Raw genomic sequence first — 23,981 nt, 5'->3', positions numbered from 1 at the left:
AACAATTATAATATAATACCAGGGGAAATACTATATCATTAAGATATTAAAAAACAATGTTGTATATAACTGGAACTAGCTTATTTTATGGGGATAAAGGAAATGTTTTTTTGAATTCTAAATAATAATATACCAAATAAATAATCAAATATAAGTTAACTAATCCAGAATCACATTCGTTCTTTTATAAATTTATTAATTTGCTTGGAAAACATCTATTGAGTGCCAATTATATGCCTGGCAAAACAGTTATAGAACTACTTTCATGGAATCTAATGAGAAAAAAATAATGAACACAAATCCAAGTATAAATACAAACTGTGGTCTTAGGTGAAAAAATAGTTTGTTTTTTGAGTGTATCAGAACCTGATTCATTGACAAGATGAGCTGAGATATTAAGAAAAGGAGCTAGCTGGTTGATAAAGAGGCAGAAGGAGAGTATTTCATGCAGAGGAGAAGAACATAGCACATTTCAGAAGCTGAGGGAAGGCCAGTGTGGCCTAAGCACAGAGAAGAAGGTGGAAAATGACACAAGATGAAGTGGATCAGTTAACAGGGTCTACATCATTGGGGCATGTTAAGGATTTGTTCTATCCTAACAGCAATGGAAAGTCATCGACATTTTTGAAGCAATAGCATGATGATCAAAATCGAACTTCAAAAAGATCACTTCAGCGCAGATTGGAAAAGAAGAGTGTATTCAAGAGATGAGTTTGGAGACAATTGCAGTATCCCAGGTGAGAGATAATGACCAGTAAGAAGGTAGAGTTTATGCCTTCAATTTAACAATCCATAAGGTCTAAAGTTATTTGTGTTCTACAAGTGACCTATTTTCACAGAATTACACGTATCAGACTCAAAGGGAAAAGGGAGTGATAAAATAGAAGTTGTGCCTGCTTTAGAATGAAATACACCTGGTTTGGCTCTGGTCTGAACTTTTGGCTCCACTACTTATTAGCTAAGGGACCTTATACAAGGCATTAAGCTCTCTGAGCCTCAGCTTTCACATCTTTTGAGCACAGAATACTACCTCCCACAGCTGAGAAGACTAAGTGTGACAATGTGTGTGATTTTCTCAGCATGTGGAAGGCCAGTTAGTATGAAGAGCCCCGGGACGGATCGGCTGGTTTCTTCCCCTCATGTTAGAGATTCTCGAATTCCTTTTGAAACCGGTTCCACCTCCTGGGTTTCTTTCTCCATGAACAGCACTAAAATCCACCCAGTTGCACAGGTCAGAAGCCTAGCAGGCATCCTTTTCCCTCACCTCCATGATCATCAAGTCATATAAACTCTATTCTCTAAATAGCTCTTTAGTTGATGGACCAACTACTGCTCTGTTCACTTTTTTACTAACCTAGTTAAGGTCACCACATCTCCAGATTGGATTATCCCCTTCACTGTTTATCCTGCTTCAGTTTTCTTTTCCTCTTCCGTTCTTAAATTCAGCCACACAAATCTTAAATCTCAGCTCTTCGACCCTTCTCCTTAAGCCAAGAAAAAGTCGCCCAGTTCCTTAGCATGACTAACAACACCCTGTATGATCTACATTCTGCTTATATCCCAGCCTTTCCTCTTGCTTCTCCTCCCATGTGGTCCAGCAGCTGAGAGAAACTGCTCCCCACTGAGGATTTGTAGTTCTCAGAAATACTCCCTTCACCCCCAGACACAGGCCAATGGATGGATGCAGTTCCTCCTGGCTGGAGCATTCTCCTTCCAAAGCTTCTCTTCACCCAATCAATACCTACTCAAAACTGAGGCTTTGGCTCAGATAGCACTTCATTTGGGAGGTACTTTTCCTCCACCTGACTGTATCTCAGAAATGTAGGACAGCCTATAACTTGAATTTCATTATTTGAATGAACTGAGTGAGCACTTAAGTGGGGCCTAAAGAGTCTCACTGGATTGGCACAAGTCACATAGGTTGGGGTTGGTAGTGTGAGTAGAAGACCCAGGTCTCCTGCTACACGTTACAGTGTCCCTTTCTCACCATCATGCCAACACCCACCTTATTCATCTCTGATTGCATTAGCTCTCTTCATTAAACCTTAGAAACATTCACTTCATGTGGTTGCAAAAGGTTGCAAACTTATCCTATGGGTTATGATTTTTTCACTCGAAACAGACTGATGTCACTTCCTTTCCCAATATTTCTTTGATTCTCCTGACATGGTAGCCATGGCTACTGTAACACTCTCAAGCACTCCTGCAGATTTGTTATACTGATCTCCTTCCCCATGACACTGTAAACTCTTCTGAAACTAGGACCATGCTGGCTTCATTTTACATCTCTGGTACCCAAGACTGTTCTTGGGACACAGTAGTATTTAATATCTGTTGAACTTAATGGCACTCCAGAGCTAAAGGGGCAACTAACATGATGTAAAGAATGCTAAGAGAAATGATGCAAGAGTAAATGAAAGACAAAAGCAATGATGCAAGAGTAAAATAAAATGACAGACAAAAGCAATGATGGCTTTGCCATCCAGAGATAGTTGGAGAAAAAGCAGATGACTCTGGCTAAGATAAAGAATCAGGAAGGTAACTGAGAAGATGGTGCCCCTGCTGGAAGAGGCTGCCTCTCCTGGGGAGTATCTTCAGTCCCTCAGTGGCTTTCCTGCCTCTTTGTTGTTCAAGATAGAGAATTAGAGATGGGGAGGAAGAAGCTGTCACTTTCAGACAGCTGAATAGTTAAGTAGGAAAGCTGACTCATACAGCACTTTCTATGCCTGCTGGGAAGCCTACAGCCAGCACAAGAGTAGCTGGTTTCACAGGCTGCATGTTATTGAAATGGCAGAATCAAAGTCAACCAACTGCAATGGAAATGGAACTGAGCTGGGAACAGAAATTCAAAAGTTAGTTCTGGTCTTGTCCTGTGGCCTTTATCAGACCTCTGAGACTCATTTTCCTCCTCTGTGAAACAAAGGGTTTAAACTAGATGGTCTCCAACAGTCCTTTCTCACTCAGGGGTTCCACAATTTATGGCCTTGACTTGATTTACTTAAAGCAGTTACCCAACCAAGGCAGAGAAGACTGCCAATCTGGTTAATGTACATAAATGCAGACATCCAAGCTCCTTCCTTCACCCATGGAACTTGAACTGGACTAGCTGAAGCACTGACAAATAAGGATGTCCCCTCATCTACTTATGGGAAGCACAGCTATAAGCTTTATCAATTAAAAGGCAGAGATATGGTGAGGCTGTAGAGCAGCGGTTTGCAAAAATCAAAATCAGCATGGCAACTTGTTTAAAACACAAATTGCAAAGCCTTGCTCCAGATCTGCCAAATTGGAATCTCCAAGATGGTGCCCTAGGAATATGTATTTTGTACAAAGTTCCCTTGTGATTTGATAAATCAACCACTTTGAGGCTCAGTTTTAAAAGAAAATTTGTGTTTCTCAAAGAGTAGCCTGTTATGTAGGTCATTTTCATGTGAATTATCTGAGATGCTCTTTAAAAATATCTGGGAATGTGGCCAAAAATCTCCATTCTCACAATTCTCTCAGTGATTTTATAAATAGTTTATATACACGGACAAATGAAATCATTATGTGGGCAAAACCTCAAAGTCTGTGAAACAATATAGTAAAGATAGGAAATTTTGATTGCAGTAGTTTATTTCAGTATTATTATTTATATTGTATTGTTTCATCATTTCACTTAATCCCCATACAAGCCTACAATATAAGCATTTTTAACTTCATTTTATTGATAAATTGAAGCATTAAAGAATTCAGGTAACTTGCTCAAACACACAAGATTCAAATATGGATGCATTGGAACTAAAAATTAATGTCACGTAGCTAGGAAACCACCTATATTGTGATAGAGTGTGTAATTAAAATTTCAGTACACCTTTTAATTAAACAATTTGCTGAGATCTTATCTGATGAAGCAAGCAAGAAATAGGTCTTAGTTCCTATTGTTTGGTTTTATTAGCTACTACACAAGTGTTAATTCCATTATAATAATCATAGATTACCCAAGATAAAATGACTATGAACTACTAAGCAACAAAGTTTCAGGGATGTCCTAGAATCATAAAATGATCTAAGGTAGTCATCAATTCTAGTCAACAATCTTCAAACACAAGTATTTACAGTTGAGAAGCCCAGAAGTATGCTAAGCTCTTACCACCTAGTGAAGAACCCACTCAGCTCCAGACCTTAGTTATCTGACTTCTTCATTAATCTCCCTTCACTCCATGGGCTCTAGACTCTGCTCTTCAACTCAGTATGACAACTATTTGTCTTAGTGCTAAATAGGACTACATTAGATTTCAAATGTCTTTCAGGGAATAAAATATTAAATGCTGTTGCTACAGATACACTTTTAGGACAAAGCTTTTTTCTTCTTCTCATTGAGTCTTCTCAACTTATCTGATAAAATACATGCTTGTAAAAAGAGTGCTTGTCTTGACTTCTTGCTAAATCGAAGCAGGAAGGGTCTCCCTGATTCCTTGTTTCTGAGTTGGCCAGTTTTGGATCTAGCAGAGTAAAAGACATTTCAAAAATATGATGAAACTGACTGAAGCTTAGCTATTATGAGACCTAGCTTTGATTTTGTAAAAAATTTCACTGAAAGTATAATTGGAAAATACAAACTCGTCCGAAGCCATGTAACTTTTAACAGAATACAAATTCTTCCCTTTCCTGGGTTCACACCCTACCCTTTTCCTCTTCCTTCTCATTGATGTTACAGACTTCCTAAAATATGTGGACACACAGATATTTTCACAAAGGGGAAAAAGTAATGAAAATGACATCAAGAAATAAAAATTGCCAAAAAATAAGTCAAAAATTCACTAGGTGTAGATAGATTTGATGACAGTTTTCTGACCGAGGTTTTGGTTTCTTTGTTTTGTTTTTTGAGAGGTGATTTTCTGTGTGTTTTACTCTCACTCAAATTTTGCATGCCAATTCAGATTGTATAGCTATATCCTGTCAAGTGTATTCCTGAAGGAGCCAATTTTTCCATAAAATCAATATCTAATTTTCTAAATAAAGAAAAAAGGATACTTACAAGTCTCTGATTAAAATATGCTGTTATTTCTAAGAGGTTTAGGAAGAAATTCTGATAAACTTTCTTTCCTGTAAGTTAATAAAAAAAAAGCTATTAAGAACCAGAAAAGGAATAAATTCAGTTAGATTAACAAATTTTATTTATTTTTTTGAAAGATTTTATTTATTTGAGAGAGAGAGCATGAGCAGGGGGAGGGGCAGAGGGAGAAGCAGGCTCCACACTGAGCAGGGAGCCTGGGATCATGACCTGAGCCGAAGGCATACACTTAACCGACTGAGCCACCCAGACGCCCTTAGATTAACAAATTTTAATAATTTTGTTTTTACAGAGTTACAACTGGTAAATACCATGACTCGACTTTCTTAAGAAAAGCAAAACCTCCAATTCTACAATAAAATTTTCTGTTAAGGGCGCCTGGGTCGCTCAATTGGTTAAGCGGCTGCCTTCGGCTCAGGTCATGATCCTGGAGTCCGGGGATCGAGTCCTGCATCTGGCTCTCTGCTCAGCGGGGAGTCTGCTTCTCCCTCTGACCCTCTTCCCTCTCGTGCTCTCTATCTCTCATTCTCTCTCTCTCAAAAAAATAAATAAAATCTTTAAAAAAAAGAAAATTCATCTAAAAAAATTTTCTGTTAAAAGTCAAAAGGCCCTCATTTCAAATAACAGGTGTTAGTACTCTTCTTGGACTATTGCAACAACATCCTAAATGACTCTTCTTGTAAGCATTCTTGCTTCCTGCAACTCCATTCTTTACTCAGATGTCAGAAGGAATTATTTCAAAGTAAATGTGCTCACAGTCATTGTATAGTTAATCCTTCACAGCCTTCCCATCACCTACAGGATCAAGTCTAGCCCTTTTATAGCATGTATGGTGCCCTCCAGGAGTTGACCCCAATCCACCTCTCCTTCATTTTCACCCATGCCCAGCCTGCATTAATCCTAAAGTTCTGCGGTCATACCCAGTTAATGGCACCCCTTGGCCTTATTTATATTGCCCCTGTGACTGAAGTTCTTTGACCTCGATCCCCTCCTTATCCCCTGGCTAGCATGTATTTATCCATTCAGGGTTAACTTGGGCACCCCTTTCCCAGAAGACTTCTATGCCCCTCGGGCTAGTACATTCCCTCCCCTGTGCTCTGAACACTGGTGTATCTCCATTATTGAACTTATAAATTTCTGATTACTGTCTTCCCATCTCCACCTCACACAATTTTCAAAGCCTTTTGAGGACATTGGCTGTGACTCATTCCTCTTGCACAACATTTTGTACATGGTAGGAGAAATAAAATAAATATCTGTTGAATGTCAAGGTGCATGAGGTATTTTTCAGACTCAGCGCTGCCTGAATGCATACTTTATCACTGTTAAAGAATTTTAAAATCCAAAATGGACATCTTTTAACCTCGTTTCTGTACCCAGCTTCCCATATGGTTTGCACTGTTCCTCTCACTCTGTATCTGGGACTATTTTCCTTCCATTGAGTCTAATTTGTTCAGGCCAAATATAAGGAACTGAGAAGAGGAAGAGAAAAATAAATGAAAACACGATCATGGGGGAAGTTGTAATAAAATAAAAATTTATAAGCTTCAAAATTTATGTAATATAATGTAAATATTCACCCCTAAAAACAAGATTACAAAAACATACTTTTGTAGTCCTAATTTTTTTTCAAACATCTGCATACAGCTCTTGGCAAAGATCTAGTAGAAACTGCAAACAGGAACCCAATTTAAAGTCAGTTTGATAAAACTAAACATTGTTATTTGTGTCTTTCAAATGCATGTTTTAAAAAAATCCCTATTGTATACCTTTACCAAATTAGTGTTTTCATTTTATGAATTTCCACTATTTTTGCCCATTGTAATAGAACCAAGAAACAAAAAAAGAAATAGTATGCTGACATAATTATTTTTCCCTCTCTACCTCTTTGCAGCTTACGTTATGTCCAAGTATACTTATGGGATGGACTTTGAAAATAATATTCCATACATATTTTTGATAACTCACACCCATCAAAATTTAGACTTACGAGGGATATGCTAAAGATTAAGAGACTGGGAGAGTCTCCACTTATCCTTAGTTATCAACTATCAACAATTTTACTAACAAAAGAGCAGTAATTTCTGAAAAGGTTTCAGGAACAGTGGCATGCCCCTAACAACAACAAAATTGTTTTGAGTATACATCTCCTATTTATGAATATTACTTTTTATAAATTATAAGTATCACTCTACTAATAGACTAATATAAGTTATATGTTATATTATAATTAAATATATATTAGATACATTAACAGAAATTTTAAAATGAAATAAAAATAATATAACCGGGTATTCGACTATGTTCTTCCTGAACTTCAGTATAGGATGCACAATCTATAGGACATTGCTATTGCACAAGGTCTAATTCTCTCTCCTACCTCTCTTAGAACTACTATTAAATCTAGAGAAAACACAGTGTTATACATGAAGGCTAGGAGATATTCAAGGCAGTCTCACCAAAGGGTGTTTGTTGCATGCCTGACAAAGAGTAGCAGATCAAGGTGTGGGTAGGTCAGCAGAAATCCATCATATCAGAACTACAGGTACACTCAGAATTGTGAATCATCTAGTCCAGTGATTCTCAAACTATTTTTTAAATATTTTTTTTTCCAAATGAACTCTTTAGCAGATGGCCAATGTGTAAGACACATACAGGCAGAACTGCTCTGGTTAAAGCAGCTCCCAGGCTCTACCCACTCTCTCCTCTTGCCTCCTCTCCTCCTCCTCTGAAGATGTAGTCTGAAAATGACATAACCACTCTGCCATTAGAGATGAGGCTACCAGGCTAGAGATGGGAACAAGAGCAGCCATTTCAAGACAGAATGTAATAAAGCAGCTAAAATTACTCCAACTGGCCACTTGTTCATCCTCCCATTTAATACCCCTGCCTTGTTTTCATGGAGTGGTTTCCCTGTGTATCCTGATCTGATCTCAGTTGTAAATGTAAATACTTAAACTATGATGATCTGATGGCATTTAAGATAATTTTTGCTTCTAGTGTTTGGTAAAATAATGAGTATTTATTTTCTCTTTGAAATATATATATCCTCACTTGAAAGTTTTAATGACTCAAGCAGCCAGCCATGTCGATATACAAATAATTTACATAAAGAAGAAGGATCCAGCATACTTCAAACACAAGATTTCAGGAGGTCCCTGAATCCTCAGAAATCAAGATAAATAACATTTAATGCAATTTTTAAAAAAAATCAAAATTAGTGACTAAAACTAATTAAAAACTCTATGATGAAACTTTATGATGAAAAAAAAACATCAAAAATCTAAATAAAGATTTGACCCTGTATTTGTAACTCAGCTTCACATACCTTGCCCTAGACCTGGACCTGGTCCAGCATCTTCTCTGAAAGAATAAAGAACTAAATATAAAAATAACATCAGATTAGTTGTATTAAGTAAATGTAGGTCTCTATTACCTAGGATTATAGAAAAAGAAGAAAATGCAGTCTGGAGGACAAAGTCCAAACAAGGTGTGTTCTGTGATATACATCTTCACACCTCAGTCTGCAGGACTAAGCATGAGGTTACTGTGTTTGGGAACAAAGAAGCAACTGGACAACTGTAACACATGAGGTGATCTTCAGTTCATGCTTGCATTTGAGAAATTTTACAATTTCTATAAGCTACTAAACCTAATTATAGCTGCTTCAATAAGCATTCTTCTATTTTCATTTTGTTTTTTAAAAGCAAATCATAGTTCTAAAATGCATAAAAACCTGAAAGTTGAAAAGTGTCAAGTGAACACCATCTGATTCCTAAAAGCAAACTAACCACTTCGACCGCAAGACCTCATTTCAAAAGGCTGTTCTTAAAATGTATTTAACCTCTCAAGCATGACAATGGTGAAAACAAGCTTCAAACAAATGAATCATTGTGACATTAGCAAGTATGTACGTTCATGAAGATGTTTCCATCCACAGCACCAGTTTAAGGAAAATAAGTGACTCCGTGATTGACACAGAGTAGGCACTCAACCCATATTTACTGGATAAATAAATGAATCAATGAACTTTGAAAAAAAGATTAGAAACAGGTAGAATAGGACCAGATTACAAAGAGCTTTGAAGGTTAAGAGCAAAGGTTAAACAAGAGGGGGGGGAAGTGGCTCTTTAAAGAAAGAATGGGTGGCTTGATAATGAGCCATCAGTAAACCCAGCTAAAAGTCACCAAAAGTAATCTTGGCAATGGGCAATAAAGACCCGCCAAAAGGTAAAGACAATAGAATTGGAGTAAGGAAGGTGTAGCAGATGCTGCTGGTTGGCTCCCAAAGTTCTTCTCCTTGTCTTCTGTAGAAATGGGAAGTTTAGCTGGGCACACAGCCAAGGACCATATAACCAAGCCTCCCATGGTGCTAGATAAGGCCATGCAACTGGATTTTGCCATTTAAAGATGGGCTCTGAGAAGAAGTAATGTATTTCATTTCTAGGTTATACCCTGAAAGAGAGGGGAATGTGGCTTCTGCCTCCTCTTGTCCCCTTTTTGAACATTGGTCTGTACCTGTGGGGCTGAGCCATCGTTAATCAAGCAGACTAGGACAATCAAGACTTTGGGGATGACAAAGCAACACAATGGAAGGAGCCTGCACTCCTAACATGGCCATGCCTCTCTTCCACCCCTGTACCAGCAACCTGAGCTGTACACAACACAAAACTACATTTACATTGTGTTTAATCTAGCTAGTTTGGCTCTTTGTGATAACTGGCAAACTGATCTCTTAACTGATACAGATGAGTCTAAAAAACATTTCAAAATGGAAAAATCCGTGGAACGTGGGGATAGCTATAGTGAATGAAGGAAAGCAGTGAGCTGAAACAATTCCAAGGTTTTATGTTTGGGGAACTAGGAGAGTGGAACCACTAACAAAATAACAGGTGAGGAGGAGAGCTGGTGACATTTAAATGGTCCCAGCGGAGCCCAGGGGACGTGAACGGTAAGTCACTGGAACTATGAGCCTGGGACTCAAGCAAGAGGAGAAAACTGAAATTTCAGTTTTCAGAAAATGGAAATTTCAGCAATTTTGTGTAGAATATAGTTGAAAAGATGAGAATTGATAGAATCTCAGGCTCAGAGAGATCAATGTGTCAAAAACTGAGTAACAGGTGTTCTCCCAGAAGGCAGGAAGAAGCAGTAATCAGCAAAGGCAAAAAAAAAAAAGTTTGTTCTTCTCTTAATAAGAGAGGGGTAAGGGTAATGATTTGAAATCATGGAATAACAGAACTAACCTTAATCCAAGAAGATAAACAAATTTAAAAGGGATTTGATGTAGGCTATACTTCTTAAATCCGTTTAAAGTTCTCATGAAAAATTAAAGCAAACATTTCTTGAAATAGAAAAGCATTAATCAGGGTTCTGAACAAGTCAGGTCTCAATCGTGCTTTAGTTTCCATTTAAATGTCCAGAATCCCAAGACAGAAAAGAACAAGCAACAGGTATGTACACCATTTTCTCTTTTCCTTATTCTCACAGTAGAGGAAGGAACGAGATGAGAGGAGTAAAGGGAGTGGAAGCAGAAGTTTTGCTACGGTTCTCATCCTTTCTACGAGGCTGATGTTTGGAAATGACCAAATGAAACAAAAGCCTCCTCCCCAACTTTTATTAAGTTACATTCAAAGACGCAGTGGACCTCAGTTTCACTTTGGATCTAAATTTAATTCACATTGGATCTAAATTTATGCTTTGAAATTAATACAAGGTTGGCAACAGGCAAGTCAACTGTGACATCTACGAGTCTGGGAATCTCTACCACTTGCCAGATGCTTTCCAATTACTGGAAGATCACCAGCATTCCAGAATATCCAGGCAGCATTGTGTGCCACACTCTTAGGTAGTTTTTCCTCCCCACCTGGCCACTGCCACCCACCCAGCAGGACATTTTTTAGGGAGCCGTCAGACCAGAGATTTCTGTTCTTCATTCCACTGTCCAGCACTATCCACTTCAGACCGATGACATTAACTATATGAGCTTTTTCTTAAGATTTTTCTAAAAAAAAAAAAAACTATTTTCTCCCTAGCTTTAGGCTGCAGAATGTACACTGTAGTTACCCAAGGACATCAAAATTCCAGGATTCTTTACTTTCATTGATCCAGGATTCTTATTTTCATTGAAACCAGTCATACGAATTCACTTTGTATGAAGAATTGATATTCCCCTCCTTTCCTTTGAAGAGAAGTCTGTTAGTAATCTCTTCCTCTTTTCCTCTTCACATAGTGACTGCATTATCCATGGTCTTTACATGGGGGTTAGTTTTTGTCCTTATTGTTTTTAGCATTATACTTGAGTTTCATAATCTTTTTCAAAGTTCTTAATACTGGCTCGAACTGAAGGATTCTACCCTCCCCTTTTTTTAAATGTAACAACCAGACATTACTATTTATTCCTCTAAGTAAATCAGGGTAGAAAGGCTTGCCCTAAAATGACCTCTCTTTTATAAATAGTTGCAAAATACCTGAATAAAAGTTACTGTACACCATCAAATTAGCTTGGGGCAAAAAAAAAAAAAAAAAGCTTTTTTCTAATCTTGAGCTGATAGAAGGGAAGAATGTGTGTGTGTATCGGGGGGGGCAGGAAGGAGGATTGTGTTTAGTTAGCATACAACATGCAAAATTGTCATGCTTCGCTCCCATCTGTCCTGCACATCTCCTCAGGTGTGGCTTGTGTGGTTTGAAAATTCCTGGCATCGAACATATAAACTGAAAGCCACTCTGATCACTCAGGAAAGCCCCTTTCTCTACCTCCTTATCATGTGTCATAGAAAAACCACCTCGCTAAAGCACCAGTTGCACATTTATTATAAACTACTCACTGTTTCTTAATTTTGCTTGCCACGCTTCAATAAAGGAAGTTATGTTTTAAATTTTTCCAACAATATTAAACTTCTTAGCCTGTATTACTTTCTTGCTTCTGTCACAGTCCTCGAACACCAGGAAATAATTTCATAAGTCTCAGATGTGTTCCAAATGATTTACAACATCTTAATAGGTATAACTCGGGCTAAAGAGAACACTGTTAGGCATCACAGTTAAGAATGTAATTTCAATGTTAATTAAAAAAAAATAGACTTAAAATTTTAAGTACTAACCCCAATACTCTTATATTCATACTAGCATATTTAGATCTGGCATTTATGTTTACAAAGAAAGCCAATGAAAATGATGTGATATATGAAAGTGAATATACCAACGCGGGAGGGAAGGCAGTTAACAATTGTGAAGTGTTCGTGATTTTCCAGATGTCTTAAACATTCTCACACTGAATCCTTACAAAAGCCCTCGAAAGTAGATATTAATACTATTGGATGCCTGAAAGAGCCTGTAGTTATAATAGAGCCAGCACCAAGCAGTGTCAAGATTGGAACCCACGTCTGCCTGACACCAAGTCATACTGTCTCAAGAACAGCAGTGTAACTTGATTAATTCAACCCACAGGAGCAGCGAAAAGTAAATATGTGGAAAATATGCCACATTTTTTTCAAAGTGGTTTTTATAGGACATTCTATTAGCATTGTATTTGAATACCAAATGCTCCACCCTCACCTTGATGAGATCAGTAACCTGTTCAAAGGAGCCACCTCTGTTTTTTTAGAAGCACAGCAATATCCTTGAAGACAGTTCAGGACAGCACTGGATGATGGACATGAAGGAGGGCATGTGATGCAATGAGCACTGGGTATTATATAAGACTGATGAATCACTAAACTCTACCTCTGAAACTAATAATACACTATATATTAATTAATTGAATTTAAATTAAAAATAAAGACAAATTAACCAACATAAAAAAAACAAAAAAACAAAAAAACCCGTGTTGCCATCCTCCCATATCTACCAGAAAGTGATTTCACAGACTCTTAGAGTAAGGGGTGCAAAGTGGGCGAGGAGTACCAAGAAATAGATCCTCAATTTTAAATAATATATATTATTAAATGTAAAAATATTACAATATATATTATTCCATATAAATACATTTATTATTATTATTTATCATTATTATTATTATTTAGTGCCGTTTTGGGTAAGACAAGATGCTTTCGTGAAATGGACATAATGACCTCTTACAAAACAGTAAAGCCTTCGGACTGCAGTTTCTCTATCTGCACAGATAACCTGTGGGAGCTTTAAGGGTTTTTGCAAAGTAACCCTTCTTGAAACTTGTTGAGAAGCAGTGTCAAAGGCGGGAACACGGGGCAAAGGAAGTCAGACAGTCCAAAAGTTTTGGTCAGAGAAGGCTAAAGCTGGGACAGATTCTAATACTAAAGACAGTATAATGCTATGCACATGAGCTTTGGAGCCAGACTGTCTTTAGAACTTAATAGCTATAACTTGGATAACTTCGGCCCAACTTTCTTTATTTATAATGTGGAAAGAAAACTTCTGCCTCACAGAATACGTTATGAATGTTAAATGAGACAATGTCTGAAAAGTACTCAGTATAATGCCTAACACACAGGAAGTGCTTAATAAATGATAGTCATTATTAGGATGTTCCTAGTACCCAAGGAGAAACTGTACTTTAGAAGGTTAAGTGACTAGTACAAGATCATAGGCCATTTCTTTATTGTGAGGGGAAGGGAATATAAACTCAGCTTCATCTGAAACCAAACTGCTTCTAAATAACCAATTACCAGGGCACCTGGGTGGCTGTCAATTAGGCAGCCGAATCTTGGCTTACAGGTCAGGTCATGATCTCATGGGTCTTGCGATCAAGCCTTGGCTGATGGTCGGCACTCAGCAGGGAGTCTGCTTGAAGACTCTCTCCCTCTGCCCCTCTCCACATGCTCACTTGCTCCCTTGCTCACTCACTCTCTAAATAAATAAATCTTTAAAAAATTTTTAAAAATAAATAACCAATTACCAACATAGGACCAGAAAAGGTCTGAGAAAGTTTCAAATGCACTTTATTTTTTTCACTAACAAAACTAACTTTACAGCCAACTCTTTTTTTTCTCTTCCTGACCTCCATTTCCTTTCAAATCTAACTGTGTGAATTCCTGTGTGATTTTGATTCTGTTAGTTCTTGGGCTAAAGGTCTCCTTCTTGCATCTACTTTGTCCTGATATTCTTAGTTATGGCTATTTCTTTCTCCTACAGTCTAGGAAAAACACACATGAAAGAGAAACATACAGAGGAACATTATTCAAAAGGCATTTATCTTTGCTCACTATTTAACATCCTGCAGATTTAGATGTTTCTATCTAAATAAGATACAGAATGTCAGTCTCAGATTTTAGAATAATATTAATAAAAAAAAACCTGAAATAACTTTTTGAGATAAATCCATTCTTAAAGGGTCTTTCAAGAGTTACTCTTAAGCACCAACTGTAAAAACAGTCTCTGAAAAGCAAACTGACCAGGTAAAGACTTCGTAGTCAGTTCATCAGTAAAGAGACTCAGGCCATAATGCTCATTTCTGGTTTTCCTATTAATCTTTGCTAAGGGATGCAGCCTAGTCTTTGTTTCTTTTTGACATTGCTGTTGCTTGTTGTCATTGTCATTTTAAAGATTTTTCTTTAACTCAGGTGTATGGGTCAACTAAAAAAAAACTTCACTTTTCTAATTTATGATCCGGCTAGAACTGGAGAGGTATTTGGAGCGGGCCACTGCGTTAGGCTATATAGCCGGCGCTTCATGACTACCACTCACACGGTAGTCCCACACTCACAGATGAATTTAAATTGAATTGAATTTAAAATTAAATTTAAATTTAATTGATGCCATTGAAGTACAAATTTATAACAAAGGAAAATCTTAATACACATTTTTAAAGATTTATTTTCCCCCCGGAGTGTTGTTTGCTAGACCCATTCAATTCTTTATATTAAATACATTTGCTTTTTAGAAGATGAATTAACTTATTCACATATGCTTCACTTTAACTGATTTAGATATGCTTCACATTAAGACACTAAATTCAATGCACAGTTGTGGAAAGCACAAGAGGCAAAACTCAACAAAAATTTATTTAATGTCAAAATCATCCCCTTCCTTGCATTTGTGAGTGACTACATGTCTCAGACTTAGGCCAGTGACATTTATTACTAGCTGCATTTACATCTCCAATAACAGCACCTTATTCATGTCAGGATTTATCTGGCTCAGAGAAAAATGGCAGCTGCAGTGGTGATTCACTAAAACCAATTCTCAGTGAAGCACCTGCTGCCAAAAGCTGAGCTTCTCACATCAATCATTTGCTGATTGTCACAGCTAGTTGAGTCATATCATCTGCTCCGTCTATTGATTTCATGGTTGTTGATATTTGCGTTGCGTTGCAGTACTACTGTTGTCATATCATATGCTGCACTAGTTGAAATAACATCAGCTTGGGGACCCTTCAAATATGAGAAAATTCACATCATCATGAAAATACAACCATTTTGGGAAGGAGTTGGTGAAAGAGCAATCATTCTAACTGCTAAGAGACTAACTTATTTTTAGTAGAATGAGTCCCCCCACTTCTGGACTTCTCTGAGGGATTAGCCTCGGTCAGTGACACTTCAGCAGTGTCACAAATACCAGATTTGGTGTCATAGGTTGAATTGTGTCTCTTAAAGAGACATGTTGAAGTCCTAACCTCAGTACCGATGAATGTGATCTTATTTGGAAATAGAATCTCTGTAGGTATAACCAAGCTGAGATGAGGTTATATTGAATTAGGGTAGGCCCTTAATCCAATATGACCGTGTATCCTTATAAAAAGAGGGAAGACAATGTGAAAATGCAGAGATACAGGGAAAATGTCATGGAAAGATGGAGGCAGAAATTGGAGTAATGCACCTACAAGCCAAGGAGTACCTGGTGTTACCAGAAGCTGTAAGAGACAAGGAAGGATCCTCTCCTAGAGGCTTTGGAGGGAGCATAGTCATGCCAACACTTTAGTTTCAGACTTCTGGCTTCCAGACTGCGAAAAAAATAAATTTCTGTTCTTTTTTTTTTTAAGATTTTATTTATTTATTTGACAGAGGGAGACACCACAAGAGAGGGAACACAAGCAGGGGGAGTGGGAGAGGGAGAAGGAGGCTTCCCGCTGAACAGAGAGCCCGACACGGGGCTCAATCCCAGGACCCTGGGATCATTACCTGAGCTGAAAGCAGATGCTTAAAGACTGAGCCACCCAGGCGCCCCAATTTCTGTTCTTTTTAAGCCATTCAGTTTGTGATACTTTGTTATGGCAGCCCTTCTGGGGCATGGATCTGGGGATGGTGAAAGAATCTCAGCTGCTCCCAGAGGGCATGGGTATAAACAGTGTTGACCCAGGGAACCATAGTGCCTACACAGATTTTTCTTACAGGCCACATTTACTCAGATTAGAGACTTTTCTCAAGTTAAAGCATCCTTAAGATTATAGATAACTCTGAGGATAAACAAAATCAGGACATGACTAACAGATCTCAGATTTAAAATATGTAAAAATAGCTTGAGATGAACCAATTATCCCACAACACCTTATGTTTCTAGTGCTTCCTGGTGTTAATCTCATGACCTGTCAGTATTAACAGATGTCAAGCTGTCACCACATTTACTCATGCCTAAAAGTTCCAACACACTCAAAAAAATGAACAGATGTATTAGAATCACTAGAGTACCCATTTCCATGAAGTTTTTCAAAGCAAAGGAAGTGCAGAAGAAATGGCACATTGAGGATAAGGAAGACAGAAATACACTTAAGGGATTGAGCCATTAAATTAAATCTTCATAATTCTTAAGTTTTTCTCTTGGAAGGTAGAAAAACATAGCAGCTAGATTCAGACACCCTTGAGTTATGCTAGCCCCACCACTAATGAGTTCTGTGTCTTTGGGCAAGTTACATATCCTCTCTAAACTTCAATTCACTCATTAGTAAATGAGACTAATAATCCTACCAACTTTATAAAGAAAGCATTTGGTAATTATAGGAATTATTATTATTATTATTATTACTAATCTCCCTGTTAACTTAAGTTGCCACTTCACTCACGGAAGAGATGTGCCTCTACACCTCTGCCTTCTATTTTTAATCCAGAAAGAAATAAAGCTAGCTGCAAAATGGGTCGACTCTAAAAAGTACCCATAGTGCCATAGCCTCACTTGGACTACATGCAATTGCACAGAAAGAGAAAATCTTTTGCACATTTATTGTTAAGAATTTTTCTAAAACATTCTAATCCCTTTCTCCTGTTTGGTAAATGGAAGATCCTGGACTTGATACTATCTTTTTAATCACTGAGCCTCTTGCAGTTTTTGATGGTCAGTATGTATTCTGAATATCAAATATCATTAGGATGATCTTTTTTACATAATACTTTAATAAATATATCAAAATGGCCTTCCATAATGTACAAAGCATGCTCACTGTGCTAAATCTATCCCCTTATAGTGTTATCCTATTCTTTCGCCTCATTTTGTTTCATCTTCCATACGTAGAATTTCAGATATCTAAAAAGCCAGTTATCATGCCCTAACTTTTTTCTTCTCAAACTAAATAAATATCAACTATATATAACTTGTTATTTTTAAAACCTCTTCCAACCTGTTGATGAACAGTTACGTTTTGAACCTAAATATAGTTATTTACTTTTAAGGCTGACAACTTTAATATTGTTGATTTCAGCTCATCAATCTGGTCGGAAATAAGTATCAATTCTACCAAATGCTGCCCCTTCCAATCTTGTGTCATCAACCAAGATGAAAAAGAAATGCCTTCTAATATTAAACAGAGCTCACCCAAAAACAGTGCTAAGGAGAATATCACTAGAGATTTTTCTCCACCTTGAAATGGGTCCATCCAAGAAAGGAACATAGAGTTTATAGATAGATTTTGGATCTGAAGACTTAAGATGGCTAAGATGGCAGTACTCCCCAAACTGATCTACAGATTCAAATATAAGCAACATTAAAATCCCAGCTTGCTTTTTTGCAGAAATTGACAAACGGATTCTAAAATTCAGCTGGAAAGTAGGAAATGTAAAACAGCCAAAACAATTTTGAAAAAGAACAAAGTTGGAGGACTACACATCTTGATTTCAAAACTTAACACAAAGCTTTAGTAACCAAGACAGTGTGATGCTGACATAAGGATAGACATGTACATCAATGGAACAGAATTGAGAGTCTAGGAAAAAAAACACACATTTATGGTCACTTGATTTTCCACAAGAGTGTCAAGACAATTGAATGGGGGAAAGAATAGTCTTTTCAACAAATGGTGCTGGGACAACTGGATATCCAGGCGCAAAAGAATGAAGTTGGACCCATCTCACACCATACACAAGAATTAATTCAAAATGGATCAAAGAGCTAAATGTAAGAGCTAAAACTGTAAAACTTTTAGAAGAAAAATAAGTAAATCTTCATGACCTTGCTTTAGGCAATAGTTTCCTAGATGCAACACCAAAAGCGCAAGTAACAAAAGAAAAAAAATAAACTGAACTTCACTAAAATTAAAAACTTTTGTGCATTAAAGGATACCCTCAAAAAGTGAAAAGTTTATCCAACAGAATTGAAGAAACTATTTGCCAACCATATATCTGATTAGCAACTCGCACCTAGAATATATGTGAACTATTACAATTAAATAATAAAAGATAAATAACCCAATTTAGAAAATGGGCAACAGGCATTAATAGACATTTCTCCAAAGAAAGTATGCAAATAGCCAAAAGGCACATGAAAAGATGTGCAACATCATCATCCAATTGAGAAATGCAAATTGAAACCACAATGAAATCCCACTTAATACCAGGATGGCTGTGGACAATGACAAGTATTGGCAAGGCTATGGAGAAACTGAAAGCCGCATCCAGTGCTGGTTAGAATGTGAAGTGGTGCAGCCTCTTTGGGAAATAGTTTGCCAATTCCTCAAATTGTTAAACATAGTTACTTTATGACCCAGCCATCCTACTCCTAGGTTTACACCCAAGAGAAATAAAAGCATATACTCATGTGAAAACTCATGCAAGCATAACATTTTAACATTGCTTCACAGCAATGTCGTTCATAATAACCAAAAAGTGGGAACGATGCAAATATCTATCAATTGATGTACGCATAAACAAAATGTAGTCTGTCCTTGCCATTTAATATTACTCAGCAATAAAAAGGAATAAAGTACTGACACATGCTCTAATATGGATGAAACCTGAAAACATTATGCTAAATGAAACGAAACACATGTATGTTTCCATTTATATAAAATGCCCCAAATATGCTAATTTATAGAAACAAAGTAGATTTGTGGCTTCCTAGGGCTGGTGTGGAGGGAATGGTTTGGGGAGAACTGAGGAGTCACACTGATGGCTTTAGTTTCTCTTCGTGGTGATGAAAATGATCTAAAGCTGTTTTTGGTGACACATGAATATACTAGAAACCATTGAACTATATACTTTAAATGGATCACTTTTATGGTATGTGAATTGTATGTCAACAAAGATTTTTTTTTTTTATGTTAAATACATTTACCGGGGCACCTGGGTGGCTCAGTTGGTTAAATGTCCGACTCTTGATTTCTGCTCAGGTCATGATCTCAGGGTCATGGGAGCCAGCCCCACATCGGGTTCCACACTGAGTATGGAGCCTGCTTAAGATTTTTTTCCCTCCCTTTCCCTCTGCCCCTCACCTGCCTCTCTCCCTCCTTCTCTAAAAAAAAAAAAAAAGTTATACTTACTGCAAAACATCGTCGAGGATGGTAATGTTCAGTGTGAATACTAATATGAGGGAGGATTTATGTGCAATGTGCAAGTTTATCCATACAGCCATTTATTCTTAAAGAATTTTGAAAAACAAATCTCAACTTGAACTTGATTCTTTTTTCGACAAAGAGAATGTAGAATTAGGATGCCCGCTTGTTACATTGAACATATTTTGTATATGTTCTCTACCTTTTGATTATTTTTCTAAAACAGTAAGAAATATCTAATATGAATATTCAATCTACAAGTATAAATGTTTGTATATAGAAAGGTTTATTAAAGGAGCAAGTGTTTTAGATAAATGGTAATATTGATTTCAGAAATGCACAAATCACTGAGATTTTCTCCTCTATTTACAAATCAGTTCCAAATCTGTTTTCCTGAAGAAGCCACATATTTCCATACAAAAGCATGCCCTCTTTGGTCTCTTAATCATAGACACAATCATCCTTTTGACCATAAAATAGTATGGGGAGGGGGTTGCCTTATCTTATTTTGATCAAGAATTTGTGCTTGATGGAACAGGAATTTTTTGGTCTAAATAACCATGTGCTTATTTAATTCCAAGATATTCAAGCCTTTCTTTCTCTTTTTTTAAATTTTATTTTATTTTATTATGTTATGTTAGTGCTTTCCAGTGATTACCGTTCTAAACATACAGCAAGCTCTTCTTGCTATGAAGCCTATGCAAGGAGGAAGTGACTACGTCTATGGTTTAGCTTCTAAGAGAACAACTGATCACAGAGCTACAGAATGCTAGAGTTGGAAGGAGCCTTAGAGAAGAATATATTTAACTCTTTAATCTCAATCCTCTAATTTCAGAACAGAGGCCCTCTATGCCATAGTTCCTGAACGAGTTGCCAAAATATGGAGCAGAGGCAGAGTTAGATCAGGTCTTCTGAGTGCCTCCCCAGTGTTCTTTTTACCACATCAGACTGTCTTTCAGTGCATAACACAATAAGGGCTTCTTTGCTCTTGACCATGTTGTCAACAACAATGTGCATACAAGTATGATAAACCTGCCATGTTTTGTGGGACTTTTCTTATGCACATCAGAATCCTCTGGGTTCTGCTGTGTTCAGAAAACACCTGCAAATGAGTCAGTGTTTAGCTTTCTCATTCATCCAGAAATTTGACAACTCATTTGTAAAAGCAAACTGAAGTACATAATTAATTTTCATGTTCTTTCAGAATATTTTAATATCATGCTGTGCAGCATAAATGTTTTTCTTTTTTTTTCTTTTTCTTTTGTGCAGTGCTTTCTATTGTTGACTGTCATTCTCTGTGTCTTTTTATATAAAAGGTTCTTGGGTCTTACTTTTTTCCTTATTTGTGTCCTCTAAAAACAGTCTGAGCAGAAATCTCTCAGCTAATAGATTTTCAAATTACTTCACTTTTCCATTTACAGATTCTCCTCTTGCTATTTCATTTAATCAATGCCAGTCCATACATAGACAACTTTACCCAAAAAAAGTTTGAGACAGAGTGTTCACTAAATTAGAATTTTAGATGCTAGTTAAGAATATGACTTCTTTCAAACAGTGAAATTCTTGTCATGAACCTTAAGGATGACAGAAGAATATTCTCTTCTACTAAGTTGAAGCTTACTCAGTGCTTGTATGGAAAAAAAATATGCCAAGTACCTATAGATAAATCATATAACAGTCAAATGGTCTTGAAGAATAATTTAACACTTTGTTTGATTTATCAAAAGATTCATGATTCACAGTGTCTTTTAAAACCATAATTTAAATTTTGCATCATCTCTGAGGGAAACAGCATAGTAAGGGCTGAATATTCTTCATGCCAACAATTTTGAAAATATGGAATAACTCTATGGCTTGAAATTTAAAACTGCATTCAAGTATATTTTATGTGTATATATAAAGTCTCATTAATTTTGCTATGTACATTTATGGAGTAAATAAAATTCTAATGAAAAGTAGAGATCTTCAAACTTGTCAAGAAAACAAATTATTTTAAAGTATTGGGAAGTATCTATTTCCATGTAAATAATATGCAAATAAAAATATTGTTTTCATTTAAACAGTCCATATGACATCTATTTGGTGAAGCCTAGTTTTTGTTCCTCATGAAAAAAATTGCTTTGATTAAAAATATTAAGTGGAGCTTACTGTTTAATATTATTATAAAATGTTAGTAACACTAGGCTATGATTCTATTGTATTCAACACTATGTTCCCAGTATTTAGAAGAGTGCCTGGCAGATGGTAAGTAGGTGCTTAATAAAAATTTGTCAAAGAGTGCTAAATAAATTAACAAATATCATTGTTAATATAAACATCTAACATTACCAAGTGCTTTGAATGTGCCAGGAACTGTGCTAAGCTTGATTTTATTGCTTTCATCCTCTAACAGACCAACTGGAGACAAACTACTGTCATTTCCATTTTATAGGTTAGGCTAAGTTCAGAAGGCGAAGTCCATCCCCAGGGGTGCCCATTGAGCAAGTTTAAGGATCTAAACCCAGTTCTCCCTGACTGCAGAACCTGACCTTCATCCCTACTCTATAGTAACAATAATGGTACTAATAATATTAGCAATGCTGTAATAACAATAATAATAATATTGTTGAGCCATTCGTGTGTGTGTTACACATGGTTTTAAGCCTTCACACATGTTAATTCATCTAACCCTTATATATTCTTATAAATCAGATACTACAATTCTCAACTTTTGGAAAAGCAGACAGAGTCTGTTATTCTGGTTTCCCCTCAATTATTTCCAATTATTAGGCTTGTTTTTATTATGGCTTTTTTGAGTAATAAGCCAAAGAAAAGTATAGTTTTGGTCTTTCCATACTTTGTTCCAAGGCCTGTTTCTGGTGGGACTCTGGTTAAGGCATAAACATATAATAAAAATAACTTCTACCGGGCAATTGAAATATGCTAGGTAACTAATGTGACTTATTATCACAGTCCTCCTAACATCCTGAAGATAAATATGATTATCCTCATTTCATTCATGAGAAAACTGAGGCTAGGAGAGGTTGCCCAGACCACAAGCTGGTTAGTGCCATGGTCAAGATCCAACCTCAGGTCTTGAGTCTAATCCAAACACACTGACCAAATATTGGTACTTCTCATCTTCTGGGGATAAAAACTTTCCTAGAACTTTGGCGAACTAAAATTGACCCATTCCTACCTTGCTCCCCAAAAGCAGCCTCTTCTCTATGAGCTTCACCACTGTGATTTCAATGATACATTAAAGCAATAAAGACAGTGTTAGGTTAGTGTGGTTGGTTTGGAGTCAATACTAACATATTTCTGGAATTCTTTTCCATAGTGGACCCAGAGCAGTCCCTGGACAAGAAACTCACTGATGGTAACCTGATTTGTTTTCACTCCACCGTCTCATGGAATATAAACTCTTCCATTTGTCTTTAGTAATGTTAATGCCTTATGCTTATAATACTGCATTTTTCATGTTTTATCACATTCAAAGCTGACCAAATCCATTCATAAAAATATCTCATTAAGGGGCACCTGGGTGGCTCAGTGAATTAAGTATCTGACTCTTAATTTCAGCTCATGTCATGATCTCAGGGTTGTGAGATGGAGCCCCATGTCAGTTCTGCACTCAGTGGGGAGTCTGCTTGAGATTCTTTCCCTCTCCCTCTGCCCCTCCCCCCACCTCTCTCTCTCTCTCTCCCTCTCTAAAAAAAATAAAATTATATATAGAGGCGCCTGGGTGGCTCAGTCATTAAGTGTCTACCTTCGGTTCAGGTCATGATCCCAAGGTCCTGGGATGGAGCCCTACATCGGGCTCCTTGCTCAGCAGGAAGCCTGCTTCTCCCTCTCCCACTCCCCCTGCTTGTGTTCCCTCTCTCCCTGTTTCTCTCTCTGTCAAATAAATAAAATCTTTAAAAAAAAGAATTACATATATATCATTAATTCTAACAGTTTTTCTGAGATAACAATACAATGTTTATTTTGTGATAAAGTATAGAGGCAAACGCACAATTAGAATGAATGCTGAGAACTTCCCTATTGAAGAGACCCACAATTTTTTCACATACCTGTCTTCGGTGACCCCTGGTTCAGATTTAAGGCAAAAAGACATAGAACTAGTGATGGTCCTGAATCAGGTCTGCTCTTGCCAAGAACATGAGGCTCCCCCCTGGCCCTAATTTAGAAAGAGTTCTGCATGGAGGTTCCCAATTACTAAGGAAAAGTCAAGCTTGAACTCCAACTTTGTTATCCTTCTATAGTAATGTGCACATTA

At 37.0% G+C, this 23,981-nt stretch overlaps 1 protein-coding gene across 10 annotated transcripts in view; it reads right to left on the bottom strand.

Moving 5' to 3' along the window:
• PKIB (cAMP-dependent protein kinase inhibitor beta) overlaps positions 1 to 23,981 on the bottom strand; it is a 142,017-nt gene that overhangs the window by 35,911 nt on the left and 82,125 nt on the right. For 8 of the 10 annotated variants that reach the window (XM_073893858.1, XM_073893856.1, XM_073893861.1 and 5 more), the window contains one exon: positions 5,021 to 5,088. The exons of the other annotated variants lie outside the window; for them this stretch is intronic. Coding sequence is in view for 1 of the 8 variants with exons in the window: in XM_073893859.1 (XP_073749960.1) it covers positions 5,021 to 5,088 (68 nt within the window). In the remaining 7 variants the exon portion in view is untranslated. The remainder of the gene's footprint in view (positions 1 to 5,020; positions 5,089 to 23,981) is intronic. 10 annotated transcript variants of the gene reach the window in all.

Source organism: Callorhinus ursinus, unplaced genomic scaffold (assembly GCF_003265705.2).
Source record: "Callorhinus ursinus isolate GAN/ISIS: 27379988/994484 unplaced genomic scaffold, GSC_fseal_2.0 scaffold6, whole genome shotgun sequence".
In the NCBI taxonomy this organism is placed as follows: domain Eukaryota; kingdom Metazoa; phylum Chordata; class Mammalia; order Carnivora; family Otariidae; genus Callorhinus; species Callorhinus ursinus.
This window is presented reverse-complemented; position numbering and strand designations above follow the sequence as displayed.